This window comes from Trachemys scripta, chromosome 1, assembly GCF_013100865.1.
Source record: "Trachemys scripta elegans isolate TJP31775 chromosome 1, CAS_Tse_1.0, whole genome shotgun sequence".
Taxonomy (NCBI): domain Eukaryota; kingdom Metazoa; phylum Chordata; order Testudines; family Emydidae; genus Trachemys; species Trachemys scripta.
Window position 1 is genome coordinate 298,735,491 of NC_048298.1, and position 20,407 is coordinate 298,755,897.

At 43.7% G+C, this 20,407-nt stretch overlaps 1 protein-coding gene across 4 annotated transcripts in view; it reads right to left on the reverse strand.

Annotated features, from left to right (window-relative positions):
- Positions 1–20,407, reverse strand: part of PDS5B (PDS5 cohesin associated factor B) — a 272,948-nt gene that overhangs the window by 193,825 nt on the left and 58,716 nt on the right. For all 4 annotated transcript variants that reach the window (XM_034758647.1, XM_034758648.1, XM_034758645.1 and 1 more), the window contains exon 2: positions 7,934–8,060. In XM_034758647.1, coding sequence (XP_034614538.1) covers positions 7,934–8,041 — 108 coding nt within the window. In that variant the 5' untranslated portion in view covers positions 8,042–8,060. The remainder of the gene's footprint in view (positions 1–7,933; positions 8,061–20,407) is intronic.

Below are 20,407 nucleotides of genomic sequence, written 5' to 3' on the forward strand. Positions count from 1 at the left end.
CCCTTTCTCCACCCTCCCAACACTCAGCTTTTGCACAGTTGCTGAAAGCCACAAAGTAACATTTAATATATCTTTAAAGCAGCAGTTCTCAAACTGTGGGTCTGGATCCCAAAGTGAGTCCGAATCCTATTTTAATGGGGTTGCCAGAGCTGGCGTTAGACTTGCTGGGGCCTGAGGCCGAAGCTAAAGCCCAAGCCCCACTGCTTGGGGCTGAAGCCCAACCTCCACTGCCCAGGGCCCTGGGCTTCGGCCTTGCTCCCCATCCCCACCCGGGGCGGTGGGACTTGAGCTTTGACCTTCCCAGCCAGGGCAGTGGCACTTGGGAGAGCTCAGTCTTCAGTCCCCCCTCTGGGGGTTGGGAGTAATTTTTGTTGTCAGAAAGGGGGGCGCAGTGCAATTAAGTTTGAGAACCAGTGCTCTAAAAAGACAATTACTGATTCGACTGAGATAAGAGAGGTGTTTACCTTTGCATTAGCCATGCACAAGTAAACCCAGAAAGCAAAAGCAGTCAACTTTTATTAGGAAGCTGAAATTTCTGCTTAAAACATTTAGAGTGACAGACAAAGCTGACAAACCCCAATCTGAATCTCCCCCCCCCCCATTTATTTTCCTTTTGATATTTTAAGTTTCTGTCCTCTAAAACAAAGGCTGAAACAAGCTTCTCACCAGGACAACCCACCAACCAAAGCAGAGTGCACTGGGTTTCAATGCAATCATACATTAACCCAGGACTTTGTGCAAATTAATTCTATTTTTATTACAGTAGCACTACGCGATCCCAATCAAAATCAGGGCCCAACTGGGCCAAGTCCTGTATAAACAGAGTAAAAATGGTCCCTGTCCATTCACAGTCTAAATGGACAAGACAGAAAGAAAAACTAAAAGCCCAGTAAAATATGTTGATGAAGACATTCAGTCACTAGTGCAATTTAAATAAAATGCTTGTTTGAAGGGGATAAAAAGATGTATTATGTTTGGCCCTTTGATTATTAGAATGAAATTCCAATACCCACTTTCCATATGATGCAATTTTTTTTATGGGCTATTTTTAAATTGAAGAATCTAAGTCATTATATATGAATTTCTTATTTGAATCCCAGAGATGTAACTATTTTAATTAGTGCAACTGCCATTGGATGTAGCAAAATGGCAATTAAAGCTTGATCTTTCACTCATTGAAGTTAGTGGCAAAATTCCCATTCATTTTAGTGCTACAAAATTAAGGCTTTAAGAGAGAACATTACTTGTTAAGTGGCTCACTTTGCACTTCCTGATAAAATACTTCAAAACAACTATGGTATTTTATAATCATAATATTTGTGAGCAGTAAGAAGGTGGGCTCACATGCACAAGATGAAGTCTGCCATGACTTGGAATCAAGCCTCGGGGAAGAAGGCTCTGGCTTGAGCAGAGTCGATGACTGCTCCAATGAACTCTATGCATTGTACCGGAATTAAGGTCAACTTTCTCATTTATTAACAGCCCCTGGTCGTGGAACAAACCAGATCGAGATGCTGCCACAGCTGATCCCGAGACTGGCCCTTTATTAGCCAGTGTGACGAAGTGGGGGATTTTCCTGTGTTTTCCTTGGTTTTCCAATGGTTTGCATGCAGAGGGAGTGGGACTCAGTGTCCCTGGGTGTTACTGGTTTAACGAGGTGAAGGGAGAGGGAGTTTGTTGTTACAGAGGACCGGAGAGGGAACTTGGGACCCCAGCCAATGGCCTGGAGGATGAACACCCCAGCGACTGGTGACCTGACAACCCGAGGACCCAGCTCAGGAGTCACAGCCGGTTCTGGCCAGAGGGAGTACAATGGGCTGTAAAGAGAGGACCCCATGACCTAACCAGCCGGTTCCAGCCAGAGGACAGAAGCAAGGAGAGGAGGCCCGGCAACCCAGTTTATGATCCTGTTTCCCTGGAGAGAAGACAATAGACAGAGGCAGGGCTTGAGGCCAGTGATATCAGATGCCCAGCTGGGAAGCAGAGGGACTGTGGGCTGGAGAGAGAGAGAGCAGGCAGAGCCCACCTGGATGCTGGGGAGACTTGGATGTGCTGTGCTGAGGGAGGCCAGGCCAGGGGCCCTGAGAGTTTCCTGTGCTGTGTTCAACACTCAATAAACCCTCCTGTTTTATGCTGGCTGAGAGTCACTCCAGTCTAGAGAACAGGGTTGCATCATCCCCTTCAGGGGGTGGAGGCCCCGGAGGTCCAGAGCGAGTGGACTCCCTGAGGGGGCCCACGGCGAGAGACAGACGTGCTAAGGCTCAGAGAGGTGCAGCTCCAGAAGGTGGAGAGGCTTAACCCCGAGAGAGAGTGGACCCCCGAGAAGGGCTGTCTCACTGAAAGGGGCACCCCCTGACAGACCGCACAGGGCCAAGAGTGGGCACGATCTGTGAGTCTGTGACAGCCAGTCGTCAAGGTCTGGGTAAATCTGAACACCCTGACACCTCAGGTAAGCAGCCCCTTGTGCTATGCACTTTGTGAACATTCTTGGGGATGACGCGAGACCAAATGGCACTGACGTGAACTGGAAATGGTGCTGGCCCAGCATAAAACAAAGGAAGCGCCTGTGCTCTGCAAAAATGGAAATGTATCTTTCAAGTGGAAGGCAGCGTACCAGTCTCTCGGATCCAAGGAGGGAATGATGGGAGGTAAGGGAGACCATGTGAAACTTCAACTACTTGAGAGATTTATTGAAGCGATGCAGGTGCAAAATGGGTCTGAGGCCTCCTTTTGCTTTTGGGATTAGGAAGTAGCGGGAGTAGAACCCCTTTCCTTTCACATCCCAAGGGACCTCCTCCACCGCCCCTAGGTGCAGAAGGTTCTCTGCCTCTTAGACGAGGAATTGCTCATGAGAAGGGTCTCTGAAGAAGGATGGGGAAGAAGGGTGGGACGGAGGGTCAGCCACAAATAGCCGGGTGTAACCTGAGGATATTACTTCAAGCACCCAATGGTCCAAAGTTAGTCAAGACCAGGCCAATAGGAAGAGGCGGAGGCGGTCCAGGAAAGAGGGGAAGGGTGGATCCTGGGAAGCGACTGGGGCGTCATCCTTGAGCGCACCCTCAAAATGTCTGCTTCTGGTCTCCTTGGTTCCTGGAAAGGCCAGGCTGAGCAGAAGAACACGAAGATGACAGGTGTCACCGCTTAGGATAGAAACAAGGGGTCTTTCTCCTGTAGGTGCTCAGCCGAAGAGTCTTCCAGCACCCAGACTGTGGAGGCGGAGGGCGGAACAGCTTCTTGGCCTATTGAGGAGTATGGAGGCCCAAGGAGCAGAGAGTGGCACGGGAGTCTTTAAGGCTGTAGACTCTCAAGTCCATGAGTTCAGAGAAGAGCCCCACCCCCTCAAATGGGAGGTCCTGAATGGTGGACTTCATTTCCTGGGACAACCCAGAGGACTGCAACCAGGAGCTGCGTCTCATGACCACCGCAGAGGCAATCACAGTAGCCGCTGAGTCAGTAGTGTCCCAGGCCATCTGGAGGGCCCCCCTTGCCACAACTGTGCCTTCGTTGATTAGAGCAGCGAACTCCTGGGCCGCTCCTGAATTTGTTAAGGGAGTCCGTCAGGTTAAAATTGTACCTGTCTAACAGGGCCTGGCGGTTAGACACCCGAAATTACAGGCTGGCCGTCGAATAAATCAGCCTGCCAAATAAGTCCAGTCTCTTGGCATCTTTGTTTTTCCAGTGTGCCACTGACTTGGCCCTGCCTGTCCCTTTCATTAACATCGGACCCGACCAGTGATGCCGCTGGAGAGTGTGCATACAGCTATTCAAACCTTTTTACAGGGACATAATACTTCTTTTCTGACATCTTAGACGTAGGTGGAATGGAAGAGAGGGTCTATCACAGCGATTTGGCAATCTTAAGGAACCCTGAGTGGACGAATAGTCGACCCGGGCTGGGATGGAGGATACAACATTAAAGAGATCATCAATCTCCTCTGCGACCTCAATTTTTAAGTTCAAGTTGGTAGCCACCCTTTTAAGAAGAGACTGGTGTTCCTTGAAGTCGTCAGGGGGATGCCCGTGTGGGAGGGACCCGCCATTGCTTTGTCTGGAAATGACGACGATGATTGCCCCGCCAGGGGAAGGCCAGGTTACCCTTCCTTCTCCGGGGACGGCTCCTTGGGTGCTGGAGTCCAAGGTGCTGCCCCCGCGTCTGATCCGGTACCATGTTCCGACTCTGGTGCTGGCAATGCCAAGAGCAGTTTGTCTGAGGCAGCCAGGGAGGACTGGTGGGAATATGGGACTGGCATTACAGGCACACCCCACAAGTTACAGTACGGCCATTGAGCAGGCCACTGTCCCTGCTGCCACGCCAGAGTTGCAGATACAGCATGGGTTTCGCAGGTTCCAATCCAACTCCAACCATTGCCTTCCAGCATCCCGGGCAGAACTGTCAAGGCCTGAGTTTGCTGACTGACCCTGGCCAGCAACCAGCGAGGATCGGTGCCTGCCCAACGAGCAGTACCAGGGAGATGGAGACCGGTGCCATGACAGGGAGCGATCCTGCCCAGGTGGGGACCAACGTCTGGGAGATGGGCTGGGCAAAGGTGACCTAGGCCGTGACAATCTTTGGCAGGAAGCTCACCAGTACTGGTGGCATGGGGACCAGTGCCTCGACTCCAGTGTCCCGTGTCTCGTAGGGGAAGAGCGCAGTGTCAGGGACTTGGATTTTCTGACCGGAGATGCAGTGTTGGGGTCCTAGGCCAGAAAGATGGGGATCTGCGCCTGCGGTCCAGTGACCGAGGATGCTCCATTGTCTTATGGGGCAGTCCCATGATCGGCTTGCTTTTAGGTGTTGGGGCCTTAGCCAAGTCTGGACCCTGCTGCAGTATCTGTAGTGAGGTCGGCCTGCTTTTACTTTGGTCGACGGGCAACTTCTGGCAATGAGGGCCCTAAGAGAAGCTGGGCTCCCCTGCACCTCTCAGGAGTCACAGAGAGCAGGCTGCAGTTCCTGGAGCAAGAGGGACTGCAGGGCATGACGACAGGTAAAGACACTGCCAGATGAGGGCAGTGCCTGGCAAGAGCTAATTCCCAGAGCCACCAGGAGGCAGCGCCATGTGCCTTGAGTGGACCCCATGACACTGCCCTTAAAGCTGCAAGATGGCTAATAATATATGGAGACATACCTATCTCATAGAACTGGAAGGGACCCTGAAAGGTCATTGAGTCCAGCCACCTACCTTCATTAGCAGGACCAAGTTCTGATTTTGCCCCAGATCCCTAAGTGGCCCCCTCAAGGACTGAACTCTCAACCCTGGGTTTAGCAGGCCAATACTCAAACTACTGAGCCATCCCTTCCCCATGGCTGAAGACACACTGTTTGGATCTGAAGGTGAGATAACCCTAATTTTTTCCTAATGTTATACTGCACTAAGATTCTTGGATACAGGAGACTCCAAACAACTTTGACTCTATCCAGTCATCTTGAATACTGAAGGATACATTAGATGTATATAGTACACCCATGCTAGAATGCCTTTCACGATAATGAACCTTGGGCTGTAACAAACCCTGGGGGCTGACAGAGCTGTCACACACACAAGGCCGGCTCCAGGGTTTTTGCCGCCCCAAGCCGCGATCACGATCTGCGGCAGCTAGTCCTTCACTCCAAGAGGAAATGAGGGACCGTCCGCCGAATTGCCGCTGAATAGCTGGACGTGCTGCACCTCTCCGGAGTAGCCGCCCCAAGCACCTCCTTGGCAAGCTGGTGCCTGGAGCCGGCCCTGCGCGCGCGCACACACAAAAAACCCCTCCGCAGGTCTCTTTTTGTTATAACAAACCCCTGGCTATAACAAATAAATGGCTTGAATCCAGAGGGGTTTGTTATAGTGAGGGTAAACTATACTTTTAAAGAATAAAGGAAAACTTTTCCCAACTCATGAAAGAATCTGAAGGATCCTATGTATGGATGTGCACATCAAGAAAAATGTTAGAAAAACAGGAACTCAACTAAATGTTCCCTATTTGGAATCTGAAAAGGGACTACCCATTACTCAGGCTCCTGATCTCGAAAATCTGATACCTGTCAGCAGTCTATAAAAATTCAACTGCAATACAGAAGTATGTACCTGTCTGCCATAAGATTTACTTTGTGGCAAAGTCTCTTGAGAACCTTTGCTAACAGCAGATCTCCATCAAAAGGCATTCTAATGAAATGAGTTTTCAATACCATATTTTCCTTCTATAGATTGGACTAACTTGTTTTTTGGATGTCACTTGCCATCATACCTCCAAGACACTAACAAAGAACTCAAGGTGCGGTCAGCTAACCATTCTGCTGCCTTAGTCAAAGCAAAATGTTTTATTTAAAACAAATGTATAGGAATTCGCCCTTAACTCTTGCAGCTACAAAAATAACTCTGGAAATCAATCCAGCATACATTGGTACCTGCACCCCAGTTTGTATTATCTCCAATGCCTGGCGTAAGGGAAACATCTGCTACTGACAGATCTTTAACGCTTGGAGTAACCTTGAACTGGAATGACATTTTCCTTCCCATGTTAGGGCAAATATTTCAGTAGCATTTCTAATTCTAAAAAATCAAGAGCATTATTACAACTTATCAGAGTTGTAGCCACCCAAGAAACTGTTGCCCATATGGTTTATGTGATACAAGTTTAAACATCTTAGAAACATCTGGTTGAGATTTTCAGCGCAATCTAGAGTTTTTGGTAACAAAATTTTAATGGAAACCATTTCTAAATCCCCTGTACTTCTTCAAAAATTTCAACTATCTTTATCTAGGAACTCCTGATGCTGATCCACCAACTTTGTCGTATCATAATGGGCAGGAAAAACTTTCTGGAGCTTTGCACTTAGAAAAGAATTACATCCCCATATGTTTTCCCTAGTTCCATAACATCTACTCATCTTGCTCAGAAAGGTTTTCATATCCAAACATGTCAAATGGTCCAATTTAAACATCATGTTATTCAAGATTTTAACCTTAACTCAGAATTCTCACATTGCAGCCTGGTACAAACAGAAGTACTTATAGGAAGTAATTGTCACTTACTTGCAATCTGCTGTTCTCAGCCACATTAAGATAGTGCATTAGAATATAGCAACTAACAACTGGGATTAACCCTACAATATTTTCATTTTATATCAGACAGCCTCCTACTATAAGGGCACCAATCAAGCTAATCAAACATATTATTTCTCTCTCTTTCCTAAGTCTAGATTTTATATGAAAATGAACCACAACACGATTGTTCTTCCACTAAAGAGAAAAACCAAAACAAAACAAAAAAACAGGAGAAAAGATAAGGTATCAAATAAAAATTTTAATGCATTTCCATGTGCTGATCAAAAAAAATTAACATACTTGTTCTGGACTGGCTCTGTTCTGTGTGACACCTCAGCATCACTATAGTGGAAATCTATCAACCACAGATTCCTAATAGAGCACAGAGAACCTACAAGAGTAGGCAAATTATTTTTAAAAAAAGCAATCACACCTCTTTCCAGAATAAAGCAGCTGGCACCACCACCCTCCTGAGATATGTGAAAGGGATTCTGAAAGTGACAGAAAAAGATTTCATCCATACTTCTCCCATAAAGATCTCATACACTCACCCAGGGCAATTCTATTTAAGGCGATCCTTCCATATACATAGCCTTGTTTTTAAATAAGAAGAAATTATTTTAAATAGTATGTCTCAGAAATCGTAATATGTCATTTATTTCCACTATTGATTGCCACTTTGTACTTCAAATATTTTTGGACGGACTAGTCTGAGGCAGCGGAAGAACACAAAAACAGAAAGCAGCCAATAGTTACTCTGAAAGTTAACACGAATAAATAAATAAAAAAAAACACACACAAATTTAATAGGTATAATGTATATTATGCAAAGTCTCATTTCATATTGAAAGTAATTTCAAGATACCCCAAATGAACCTCCAAAACTTAGCAAGCTATTTACTAACCTTTAACCGCCTCACCATCTCTTCTTTAGATATTTTATCAGATATTTCTTTGACTCCTGGAGGATACGTAATTTTTCCATCATTGGCTCGTGTCTTTGAATGAGCCATGATTTCACTGTTTTAAAAACTGTAACGAGAAAATCAAAATTAGTTAGTACTTTCACAAATCATTGTTTTTTAATTTATCTTGATATAACTTGCAATACAATAGACGGGGTGAATACATAAGCCATCTGCCCCACTGGGGTATTATTTTATAGGCAGTGAGATAAATATGAAGGACCCTAAATTCACCCTTCAAATAAACACTTGCAAGTCCAACTGAAGCCAATAGGAGCGATACACTTATTATTGAGGGTAAAGTTGGGTCTTGTTTGTCTTTCAGTAATTAACAGTGTGACTATACAGACCCTAAGGTTTCTTCTCGGATAATGGCACCCTAAATAAAGGAACCAAGAGCAACTGTTTTCTTGAAATATTTTAAGCCACCAAGACATTCTAACTGAACAGGACCTCCAGAAGTAAAATAAACCGTAATATAACAATCCCTCATACTTAATTATAATTTGACCATTATACTAAAGATGCAGATAATGCTGCCTTTAGTTACCATGCTGATAACTTGATAAATCAAAACAACATGCTCCCTAGATCCTATGGGCTTCTAGGCTCTCACAGTAGAGCTCTCTTAAAAGGAACTAAAAGAACAGTTAGAAAAACAGAAGTAAACAAGTTAAAGATGTTGGGTAAAATTTTCCCAAGCGCTTAAGTGATTTAGGAGACTAACTCACTTAGGTACTTTTTGAAAATTTTACTTTTAATTTGCCAGTGATGTGTAAGAAGCTTCTTTTCCCATCCTAGAAGAAATGTGGAAAAACTCTGAAATGTAGAAGCAGCATGGGTAGTAGCAACAGCAGGAGAAGGGAAGAGGACAGGCCTATTGGGAGCTTTCTCCCATGCCCCTGCTCCAAATTTTGGGGCAACAGGCCCAAGGTTCCCATTTAGCCCCCAGGAACATGTTGACTAGAACACGCCAGCAGCACTTCCAGGGAACCACCTATAAGAAGCCCAGGGAAAACAGGAGAGAGGCTACACATCAGCAGACTTTTACAACCTTTAATATCTGCAGGGAGGTGATGCTCATCTTTATTTTTATATTGCCACAGCCCATAAAAGCTCTATTCATGGATCAGAAACCCACTGTGTTAGCTGCTGTACAAAACACTGAACAAAAAAGTCCCTGCCCCCACGGAGTTTACAATCTAAGCACATGCAAGAGACAACAGGAAGAGTACAAGGAAACAATGAGACATTTGTGACAGACAGTGGTCACAGCACATCAGCAGCCCAACCATCCTCAAGATTTTTGTAGACATTGTTAAAGAGTTTTGAGGAAGGATTTGAAAGAGAATGAGATAGTGGATGTTTACAGGGACCACCTCCCCAGCATGACAGGCAGCATGGGAAAAAGAAAAAAAGATGCTTGTTTGAAAATTTAACAAGTGGGCAATGGAGACTGACATCATGGGGCAACTGGAGGCAGGCATCAACAGCTTGATGCAAATGAGAGATGATAGGTAGGGTGGGGATGATGTGAAGGGCCCTGAAAGTGAAGATGTAATAAACAAGGGGGAGCCACTGGAGGGTGGCAAAGGGAGGGATGACAAGGTCAAAGCAATGGGCTAGGGAAATTATCTTTGCACTGGCACTCTGAACAAGGAAGACTGCCAAACTCCAAGACAAGTATATTACAGTAATCAAAATGTAAGATGAAAGTGTGGTCAAGTTTTAATATGTGGATGGGTAGGAAGGGCCATATCTTAGAGATGTTATGCAGGAAGTATCAGCAAGATTTAAACATAGCCTGGATATGAGGATCTAGACAGAGGTCCAAGTCAAAGATGAGGCCCAGATTACAGACCTGAGTGACAGGCAGGATTGTGATATTGTCCTCAGTGATTAAAAAAGGAGGTAGTGGGGAGGGCTTGAGGGGTAAGATTGGGAGCTCTGTTTTTAGTCATGTTTAGTTGGAACTGACAGCAAGACATTTATAAGGAGAAGTCAGAGAAAAAGGCTGAGATTTCAGTCTGGACAGAAGGAGACAGGTATGGAGTAGAGAGGAAGATCTGTGAGTCATCAGCATATAAATGGTAGCTAAATTTGTGTCTGCAAATCAGATTATCCAGAGAAGGTATAGAGGAAGAAGAAAAGGGGACAAGGACAGAGACATGAGTAGCACCTACAGAAAGCTGGAGATGTATGAGCAGAATCGTCTAAAGGATAACCATTCTCCCCACCACCACTAACAAGTGGTCTATGTGAATACCTATTTTCCTCTCTCCCCCCATACAAGGGTTCCCCAATCTCCACCCCACCAGGGGTTCTGTGTCCCCCCACTCCCTATCCACCCACTCCAAGGTCCCTCATTCACTCTCCTCCCATGGCAGAGGCTCTGTATGAGCTCATTCCATACCAGTGGCCCCCTCCCATTCTAGTGTCCCTCATTCTCTCCCTCCCCCCCCCCCCCCATGCCTTGAGCTGTGTGCACACCTCCATCCCCCTCTTACTCTCTCCCCCACCACCATTATTCTTCTGTCTGGCTGTTATATCATTCAGAATGTCAACGTGTTAACTCTATTGACAGGATAAGCAAGGATACTGTTATGCAGAAAGCATTAATGGGTGCCATCAACCAACTGTTTGATCTATACATAATTGTAGAGGGGCTTGAAGCCACTATGTCTCTGTAAATCAGATGGAAGGGGCTCCATTTGTCCCGCATTTTTCTCCTTTGTTTTCCCAAGATCACAAGGGTTCTGGTCACTGGCCACTGGTGCCTAGTACATTCCATGAAATGTTGAAATTATGGGATGCAGCATTCAAAAGTTAATGCATCACATGTAGGAAAAGGCTGTGGAGTTGAGTGTAAGGCCTTTGTAAGCAGGGCCAAAAATTTTCTATTGTTTGGAACCAGGTTATGCAAGAGCTCACCTCTTTCCCCAGGCCATGCTGTCACCCCTGAGATCAAAGAAGCATTCATATTGGAGCCCCCTTCATATAAAGTGAGAATGAGCTGCTGAAAGGTACTCACCACTGGGGTCCTTGACACTGGAATTTGCTCTCCCCACCATTGGTTCGCCAGACCCCAGATGTTAACCTTCTTGGCACACTGAAAAAGCTCACCTTGCCGCTCCCCCCCCCCGCCCCCCCGTCTTGAGTAATAAGCTAAGAGTTGGAGGAGTTTGATGGATATTTGTGTATCGGTCTTATAGAGGTGTTAGGATTCCACAGTTAAGGCTGAGCTGAGTTTTTCACCTAACCAGAGACCACTCACTCTGTATGAAAAAGACAGTGTGTCCTCCCCAAACTTATAAATTCTAAGAAAATTAAAAAATGCTGTAAGTAAATGTTGGCTGATGAGTTAAAATGGGTCAGTGTCGGACCTTTTAACTTCCCATATAGTTAAAATTCACTGAAACTTTGTGCACATAGGCTACATATGAATTGTTTTAGGCTTAACTGTTTTTTTGTTTTGTTTTTTGCCTTTCTTCATAATAGAAATTTCTTCTTTAGCAGAGACTAAAGAACATTGTTCTACACCAGAGAATTCTACGACAGACTACCCTCTTTAATGGAGGACATCTGCTGCTATTTATCTAAATGGGAATGAGGCCACAGCCTAGGCTACTATAAACAACAATGGCCATTCCCTTCATTCCCCTGCACCTCACAGAGGGCAGTCTAAGGCCTTGGCTACACTGGCGTTGTTCAGCGCTGCAACTTGCGCCCCTTCCCCCGAGCGCGAGTACAGTGCTGTAAAGCGCCAGTGTAATCAGAGCCTGCAGCGCTGCACGCTCGCTCTCAGCGCTGCAAGCTATTCCCCTCGGAGAGGTGGAGTACATACAGCGCTGTGAGACAGCTCTCGCAGCGCTGGCGACGCGACTACACTCGCACTTCACAGTGCTGCCACGGCAGCGCTGGGAAGTCCCGAGTGTAGCCAAAGCCTAAGGGCTTGTCTACACTGGCACTTTACAGCGCTGCAACTTTCTCATTCAGGGGGGGGAAGGAAAAAAAAAAAAAAAAAAAAAAAAAAAAACACACACACACCCGAGTGCTGCAAGTTTCAGTGCTGTAAAGTGACAGTGTAGACAGTGCACCAGCGCTGGTAGCTATCCCCCTCATGGAGGTGGGTTTTTTTAGAGTGCTGAGACAGCTCTCTCTCTATCCAAGCCAAGTTAAAGGGCTGCCCCAGCAGCGCTTTAACATTGCCAGTGAAGATGTGCCCTAAAGCCTCAGTCCCACTGAAAACAGACGATATTTTAAAAGAGCAAATCTTTGCGAGTTTCTCTGAGAAAAGATTTTATACATCAGAATCTGCTGACAGATACATTGAAAAAGCAATGACAAAAGACTACCACTCAATAGGAGGCCAGCAGGGAGGTAAAACAACCAACATGTGCGGACTTAGGGGGAATATGGGGTGTCCATCCTGGCTGATTTCCACTGCTCTGCTGATGCAAAGCAGCTCTAAACTCTAATGGTGTAAAACAGCCAGAGTATACCAGTGAATTGGGCTTTCAACATTAAAATAGGATATGCACCCATAGCACAACATAAACTCCTACTGATTTTTTTAAAATATAAATTTGAAGAAAAATAATGGTTCAGCCATGACTTGGGTGTATATCTTCCCTCAAATCACCTACCCTACAATCCTAGATTAAAAATCCAATTTAAAGTATGGCATACTTTTACATGTATCAAACACTTGGGATAGGTTCCATTTTTTTCAAGCTCATGAGCTCTTAAACTAGCCTAGAACATTCATCATATACATGGTAAATTAAAAGAATGAGGAGTACTTATGGCACCTTAGAGACTAACCAATTTATTTGGGCATAAGCTTTTGTGGGCTAAAACCCACTTCATCGGATGCATGCAGTGGAAAATACAGTAGGAAGATTATACATATACATACATACACACATATACATACAGACAACATGAAAAATGGGTGTTGCCATACCAACTCTATGGAGACTAATCAGTTAAGAAGAACAGGAGTGCTGGTGGCACCTTAGAGACTAACAAATTTATTAGAGCATAAGCTTTCGTGGGCTACAACCCACTTCTTTGGATGCATATAGAGTGAAACACATATTGAGGAGATGTATATACACACACACACACACACACACACACACACACACACACACACACACAGAGAGAGCATGAACAGGTGGGAGTTGTCTTACCAACTCTGAGAGGCCAATTAAGTAGGAGAAAAAAAACTTTTGAAGTGATAATCAAGATAGCTCAGTACAGACAGTTAGATAAGAAGCAAGTGTGAGAATACTTACAAGGGGAGATAGATTCAATGTTGGGAATGGCTGAGCCATTCCCAATCCTTATTTAATCCTGAGTTGATTGTGTCTAGTTTGCATATCAATTCCAGCTCAGCAGTCTCTCCTTGGAGTCTGTTTTTGAAGTTTTTCTGTTGTAATATAGCCACCCGCAGGTCTGTCACTGAATGACCAGACAGGTTAAAGTGTTCTCCCACTGGTTTTTGAGTATTTTGATTCCTGATGTCAGATTTGTGTCCATTAATTCTTTTGCGTAGAGACTGTCCGGATTGGCCAATGTACATGGCAGAGGGGCATTGCTGGCACATGATGGCATACATCACATTGGTAGATGTGCAGGTGAACGAGCCCCTGATGGTATGGCTGATGTGATTAGGCCCTATGATGATGTCACTTGAATAGATATGTGGACAGAGTTGGCATCGGGGTTTGTTACAAGGATAGGTTCCTGCGTCAGTGGTTTTGTTCAGTGATCTGTGGTTACTGGTGAGTATTTGCTTTAGGTTGGGGGGTTGTCTGTAAGCGAGGGCAGGTCTGTCTCCCAAGATCTGTGAGAGTAAAGGATCATCTCTGATGATGCGCTGGAGAAGTTTTAGTTGGGGGCTGAAGGTGACAGCTAGTGGTGTTCTGTTATTTTCTTTGTTGGCCCTGTCTTGTAGGAGGTGACTTCTGGGTACTCGTCTGGCTCTGTCAATCTGTTTTTTCACTTCAGCAGGTGGGTATTGTAGTTTTAAGAATGCTTGATAGAAATCTTGTAAGTGCTTGTCTCTATCTGAGGGATTAGAGCAAATGCGGTTATATCTTAGAGCTTGGCTGTAGACAATGGATCGTGTGGTGTGTCCTGGATGGAAGCTGGAGGCATGTAGGTAAGTGTAGCGGTCAGTAGGTTTCTGGTATAGGATGGTATTTATGTGACCATCACTTATTAGCACAGTAGTGTCCAGGAAATGGACCGCTTGTGTGGATTGATCTAGGCTGAGGTTGATGGTGGGATGGAAATTATTGAAATCATGGTGGAATTCCTCAAGGGCTTCTTTTCCATGGGTCCAGATGATGAAGATGTCATCAATGTAGCGCAAGTAGAGTAGGGGCGTTAGAACAACGCTTCCTTAGCTCTCGTCCCCTAAGTCAGCCATAAAAATGTTGGCATACTGTGGGGCCATGCAGATACCCATAGCAGTGCCACTGACTTGAAGGTATATATTGTCCCCAAATGTGAAATAGTTGTGGGTGAGGACAAAGTCACAGAGTTCAGCCACCAGGTTAGCTGTGACATTAATCGGGGATACTGTTCCTGATAGCTTGTAGTCCATCTTTGTGTGGAATATTGGTGTAGAGGGCTTCTACGTCCATAGTGGCCAGGATGGTGTTTTCTGAAAGATCACCGATGGATTGTAGTTTCCTCAGGAAGTCAGTGGTGTCTCGAAGACTGCTAGGAGTGCTGGTAGCGTAGGGTCTGAGGAGAGAGTCCACATAACCAGACAAGCCTGATGTTAGGGTGCCAATGCCTGAGATGATGGGGCGTCCAGGATTTCCAGGTTTATGGATCTTGAGTAGCAAATAGAATGTCCCTGATCGGGGTTCTAGGCATGTGTCTGTACAGATTTGTTCCTGTGCTCTCTCAGCGAGTTTTTTTAAGCAGATGGTGTAGTTTCTTTAGGTAATCCTCAGTGGGATCAGAGGATAATGGCCTGTAGAATGTGGTGTTAGAGAGCTGTCTAGCAGCCTCTTGGTCATATTCCAATTTATTCATGACGACGACAGCACCTCCTTTGTCAGCCTTTTTGATAATGATGTCAGGGTTGTTTCTGAGGCTGTAGATGGCGTTGTGTTCAGCATGGCTGAGGTTATGGGGCAAGTGATGTTGCTTTTCCACAATTTCAGCCTTTGCACGTTGACGGAAGCAATCTATATAGAAATCCAGTCTGTTGTTTCGACCATCCGGAGGAGTCCACGCAGAATCCTTTTTTTTGTAGTGCTGGTAGGGGGGATTCTGTGGGTTAGAATGCTGTTCAGAGGTATGTTGGAAATATTCTTTGAGTCGGAGACGTCGAAAGTGGGATTCTAGGTCACCGCAGAACTGTATCATATTCATGGGTCTGGAGGGACAAAAGGAGGAGCCCCGAGATAGGACAGACTCTTCTGCTGGGCTAAGAGTATAGCTGGAAAGATTAACAATATTGCTGGGTGGGTTAAGGGAACTACTGTTGTGGCTCCTTGTGGCATGTAGCAGTTTAGATAGTTTAGTGTCCTTTTTCCTTTGTAGAGAGGTAAAGTTTGTCTTGTAAATGGCTTGTCTAGTTTTTGTAAAGTCTATCCATGAGGAAGTTTGTGTGGAAGGTTGGTTTCTTATAAGAGTATCCAGTTTTGAGAGCTCATTCTTAATCTTTCCCTGTTTGCTGTATAGGATGCTGCTCAGGTGGTTTCGCAGTTTCTTTGAGAGTGTGCGAGTCTCTCAGCATAGTCTGTGTGATATGTAGATTGTAATGGATTTTTTACCTTTAGTCCTTTTGGTATGATGTCCATCTGCTTGGACTATTATCAGGAGGAGGAAAAAAAAAAAAAAAAAAAAAACTTTTGTAGTGATAATCAGGATGTCCCATTTCAAACATTTGACAAAAAGGTGCGAGTAAAAGTAGGGGAAAATTAGCATGGGGAATTAGTTTTTACTTTGTGTAATGACCCATCCACTCCCAGTCCTTAGTCAAGCCTAATTTAATGGTGTCCAGTTTGCAAATTAATTCCAGTTCTGCAGTTTCTCGTTGGAGTCTGTTTTTGAAGTTTTTTTGTTGCAGAATTACCTCTTTTAGGTCTGTAATTGAGTGACCAGGGGAGGCTGAAGTGTTCTCCGACTGGTTTTTGAGTGTTACAATTCTTGACATCTGATTTGTGTCCATTTATTCTTTTGCATAGAGACTGTCCGGTTTGGTCAATGTACACAGCAGAGGGGCATTGCTGGCACATGATGGCATTTATTACATTGGTAGATGTGCAGGTGAACAAGCCTCTGATGGTGTGGCTGATGTGATTAGGTCCTATGATAGTGTCCCTTGAATAGATAAAAACACTCAGGACAGCAAAGTCAGCCCTAGCAAATTCAACATCAATTTAGATATGAATTACGTTAGGGAGAGGGTGGAAGATAAGTAGAGGGTCCAGACGCTGAGTCTCTTCCCATGCAAGAGAAAGCCAGGTAGCAAAGAGTCCTTGCTGTTTTAAATTGGAGGATATAGGGAACCAGATGTGAGCTTGTGGGTATATGTGGGAAAATTGGTAGGTGTAGGTGAAGTAGCCAAGAGAAGAAGAAGAGAAAAAAACAATTCTAAGTATGGTACAGACTTTGGGGGAAGAAATGGGAGAGACAGTAAACAGAGGAAAATGAGAAAAAAAACAGTGTAGGAGAAGGAAATTATAAAGAAGGAAGAGAGGGAACACACCCAGAACAATGATAATATGAACATAAAAGTGGAGTGAAGCCAGAGAGGATAGAAAATGTGAAAAGCAAGGAGAGAGTGTAAACTACATTTTTAGTTTATTAAACAGAAGGTGATTAACACTGCTACAATTAAATACAGTACAAAGTACACAATTGTTTTATTCCTTTACTCTGCAGAAGTGCAGCAGAGCAGGTATTTTTCCACTTAAACTAGCAGACTGAATCATTGTGGCTAGTTGATATGAAAAAGTTCAATTCCTGGTGATGAACACTTTTTGTAACAGTTTTCTTTGAAAGCTAAATTATGAATTGGTCCAAATGGCATACATGCAAGTGTCATAGCATTTCACTCTACTTCTGTGTGAAGAAAATTACATTTAAACCCACATTTAATGCAAAATTATGGTTATCTACAGGGGGCTGGATTGAATACAACTCATTGCCCTTAGCAGAAACATCAGGTAGTAATGACTGTCCCTGTCAAAGTTGGACAGATTACAATTGGTAATTTGAAAGTTAATGGTTCTGTAAATAATTGCAAAGACCCGAGAGTCATCCAATTATGTTAAAAAAAAAACTCACATGTCTATTTTAAAATAGCCAAGTTACCAAAAGGTAAAAAGTGCCTTACACATACACTATTTTTATTAAGATTTTCAGAAAATTGTTCCTTGCTCTGACACATGTATGAGAATAGAACACCGATTCTGCTGTGTGCTTAAGTGTAAATATAACATGGACTGTGGGTCACATTACTAAATACTGACATGTTAGATTTAATGGATTAGTAAGCACTGGTCAAGTGAAAATAATTCTCTAAGTTATATCTCAAGTCAGTGATCCATGCCTTACAGACAGGTCTTAACACACAATTCAGTCAGACGCAGTTTATTATTTCTGTTTGGATGGCAGTTTACTTGGCTCAACATTCTTCACTTTAGTAAGTTTAAGACAGACCCATCACATGGTGCTTCAATTGTGATTGATATTGTTGCGATATTAAAATAGGAACATCTCCTAATATATACGAAGCCAACTAATGAGAGCACTTTTCAAAGATCCAATACATATTTCACTGTAATATAAACGCTGAAGACAAATGAAGCTCTCCTCCCTTCTGCTATTCTTGTATGAAACTGTCCCAAGAGATAAAAGAAACTTTGAAACTTCAAAGTAACAATGATCAATTTTACATTTTATGCAAGTTTCTTTCTATTTCTGTTGGCTGACTTTAAATCACGTATTTAAAATCCAAAATCCAAAAAACTACCAATACAAAAAATTCACTCTATTTAAAAAAACAAAACAAAAACCACACCACTGTATTTTTACCATTATTCCACGTAAGATGTTTATAACGCATGGTATGGTTACCGCTAAACATTTTAGAGGTTTATAAAGGAGAGTAATTTTAAGGGCTTGTCTACAAAGGGATATGATTTGTAAAGCGCTCTAATGTGCTGCGCTCACTGCCTCATGCAGACCCTGATTTAGCACTCTAAAGGTACCTAGTTCATGTTCTTCAGTTAATAGTAAATTACTTGCAATGAATTTCCCATATGAAGCACATACAACCTTCTTTCTAACACTTACACTTCATCTTTACAACACAGATTACTCAAACAGAACAGGGTGTGCAGTAGACAACACTCTTGCCAAGTGTTCTCTGCTGTCTGAAGTCAATAGCATATGCCATGGAAGTCTTCCCTCTTCAAAGCAAGCACTCTTAGGGACAGTGCTGGCTCCAGCTTTTTGGCCTCCCCAAGCGGCGGGAAAAAACACAAAAAAACTAACAACCCGATCGAGCTGCTGCCGAAGAGGAAAACGGCAAGTGAAGGACCTGCCGCCAAATTGCCGCTGATCTGGAGCGAGCTGATTGAGCTACTGCCGCCGAACCAGACGTGCCACCCCGACAATGGACGCACTGCCACCCCTTACTATTGGCCACCCCAGACACCTGCTTCTTTGCTGGTGCCTGGAACCGGCCCTGCTTAGGGAAATGGCGGATACAGTTTAGAAGAGAAGTCTTAAGAAAAACTGCCATACATTAGGGTTGGGCATTTGACCAGTCCAAAAATGACTAGTCAACTGACTGGTCATATATTGTCAATGTCAAAAACAGTCAAATATTTTAAAGCATTAATTTATTAGAACAGTAACAGTAACAAAAAAGAGTAAGACTTTATGGTCTCCAAAGGCGGCACACGAGCTGATTTTCAGTGGCACTCACACTGCCCGATCCTGGCCACCGATCTGGGGGGCTCAGCATTTTAATTTAATTTTAAATGAAGCTTCTTAAACATTTTAAAACCCTTATTTACTTGACATACAACAATAGTTTAGTTATATATTATAGACTTATAGAAAGAGACCTTCTAAAAACGTTAAAATGTATGACTGGCACGTGAAACCTTAAATTAGAGTGAATAAATTAAGACTCTGCACACTACTTCTGAAAGGTTGCCTACCCCGATTTAGATCGAGAGAAGATTTTAGTTTCATTTCTGCTAGATGAATTTCACTTTCAGATTTGATTTGGAGTGTTGTAGAACCCCTATTTTACGAACTAATTGGGGACTACAAAAGATATGGTGCTTAAGTTGCAGTATGGTCACTGCATCTTTTTTGTCTGGTCTTTTGGAGTATTGGAAATTGCTTTGCAATGGGGTTTGAAGACACGAACATGATGGGATGTCAATTTGTTTTTCATCAACATCACCTGCATTATGTGATTCTCTCTCTCTGACACACACACACACACACACACCCCAATCATCAGGAAAAATGGTTTATATAGCTGGTCATATATAAAATAGTTTTTGTAAAATCAGGATTCTATTGTAGTTCAAAACAAAGGGTTTTTACACACATTTCTTTTGGTTTACCAATCCACCATGAACAGTTCATTGAATTGGTGACTGAAAAACTACAGAAATTCTCTTCCTTCTCCCCTTCCTCAAAATCATGTGGAACTATAAATCTCCCCATAAAAATAAAATTACTTGCTCTCTTATTTACCGTAATAATTTGAGCAATCTGTCTATGTATAATTTATTAATTCTGTTTTAGGTTGTGTTCTCCATATATTTAAGCCCTTATGACTACATGGCAGTCAGCTTACTAGACAGAGCATTGGACCAAGGCACCAGAGACCTACGTTCAATTCCTGGCTCTGACAATGGTCTACTGGGTGACCGTGGGCAAGTCACTTCCTTCCCTGCACCTCACTTTCCCAATTTGTAAAATGGGTATAATAATATTGACCACCTTTGTAAAGCACTCTAAGATCTACTGATGAAAACTGCTGTACAAGAGCTAGGTTTTATCATCTGCACCATATCCCTGCCTGAGTGGTGCACCTGACTGTCTGTCTCTGAATAGGATGGTTGTTAAAGACCATCAAAACCTAAACCTGAATAGATTTTGCCCAAACAAATGGAAAGGCTGAAACCTAAACCCAGTTAAACCCAGCTTGTTTGCAGGGAAGGAGAAGAGCACTAGAACTTCTCCAGGATAGGAATAAAGACTGAGGTACAGCCCTTTAAAAACAGAGGCTGAGAACCAGAATGGATAAAAAACAGTAATTTTTTCTTTAAGTTAAAATCCAGATTTAATTTTAAACAGTTATTTTAAAAAAAATGGTAATTGACAGCGTACGTTAAGGCCTAAACTTGT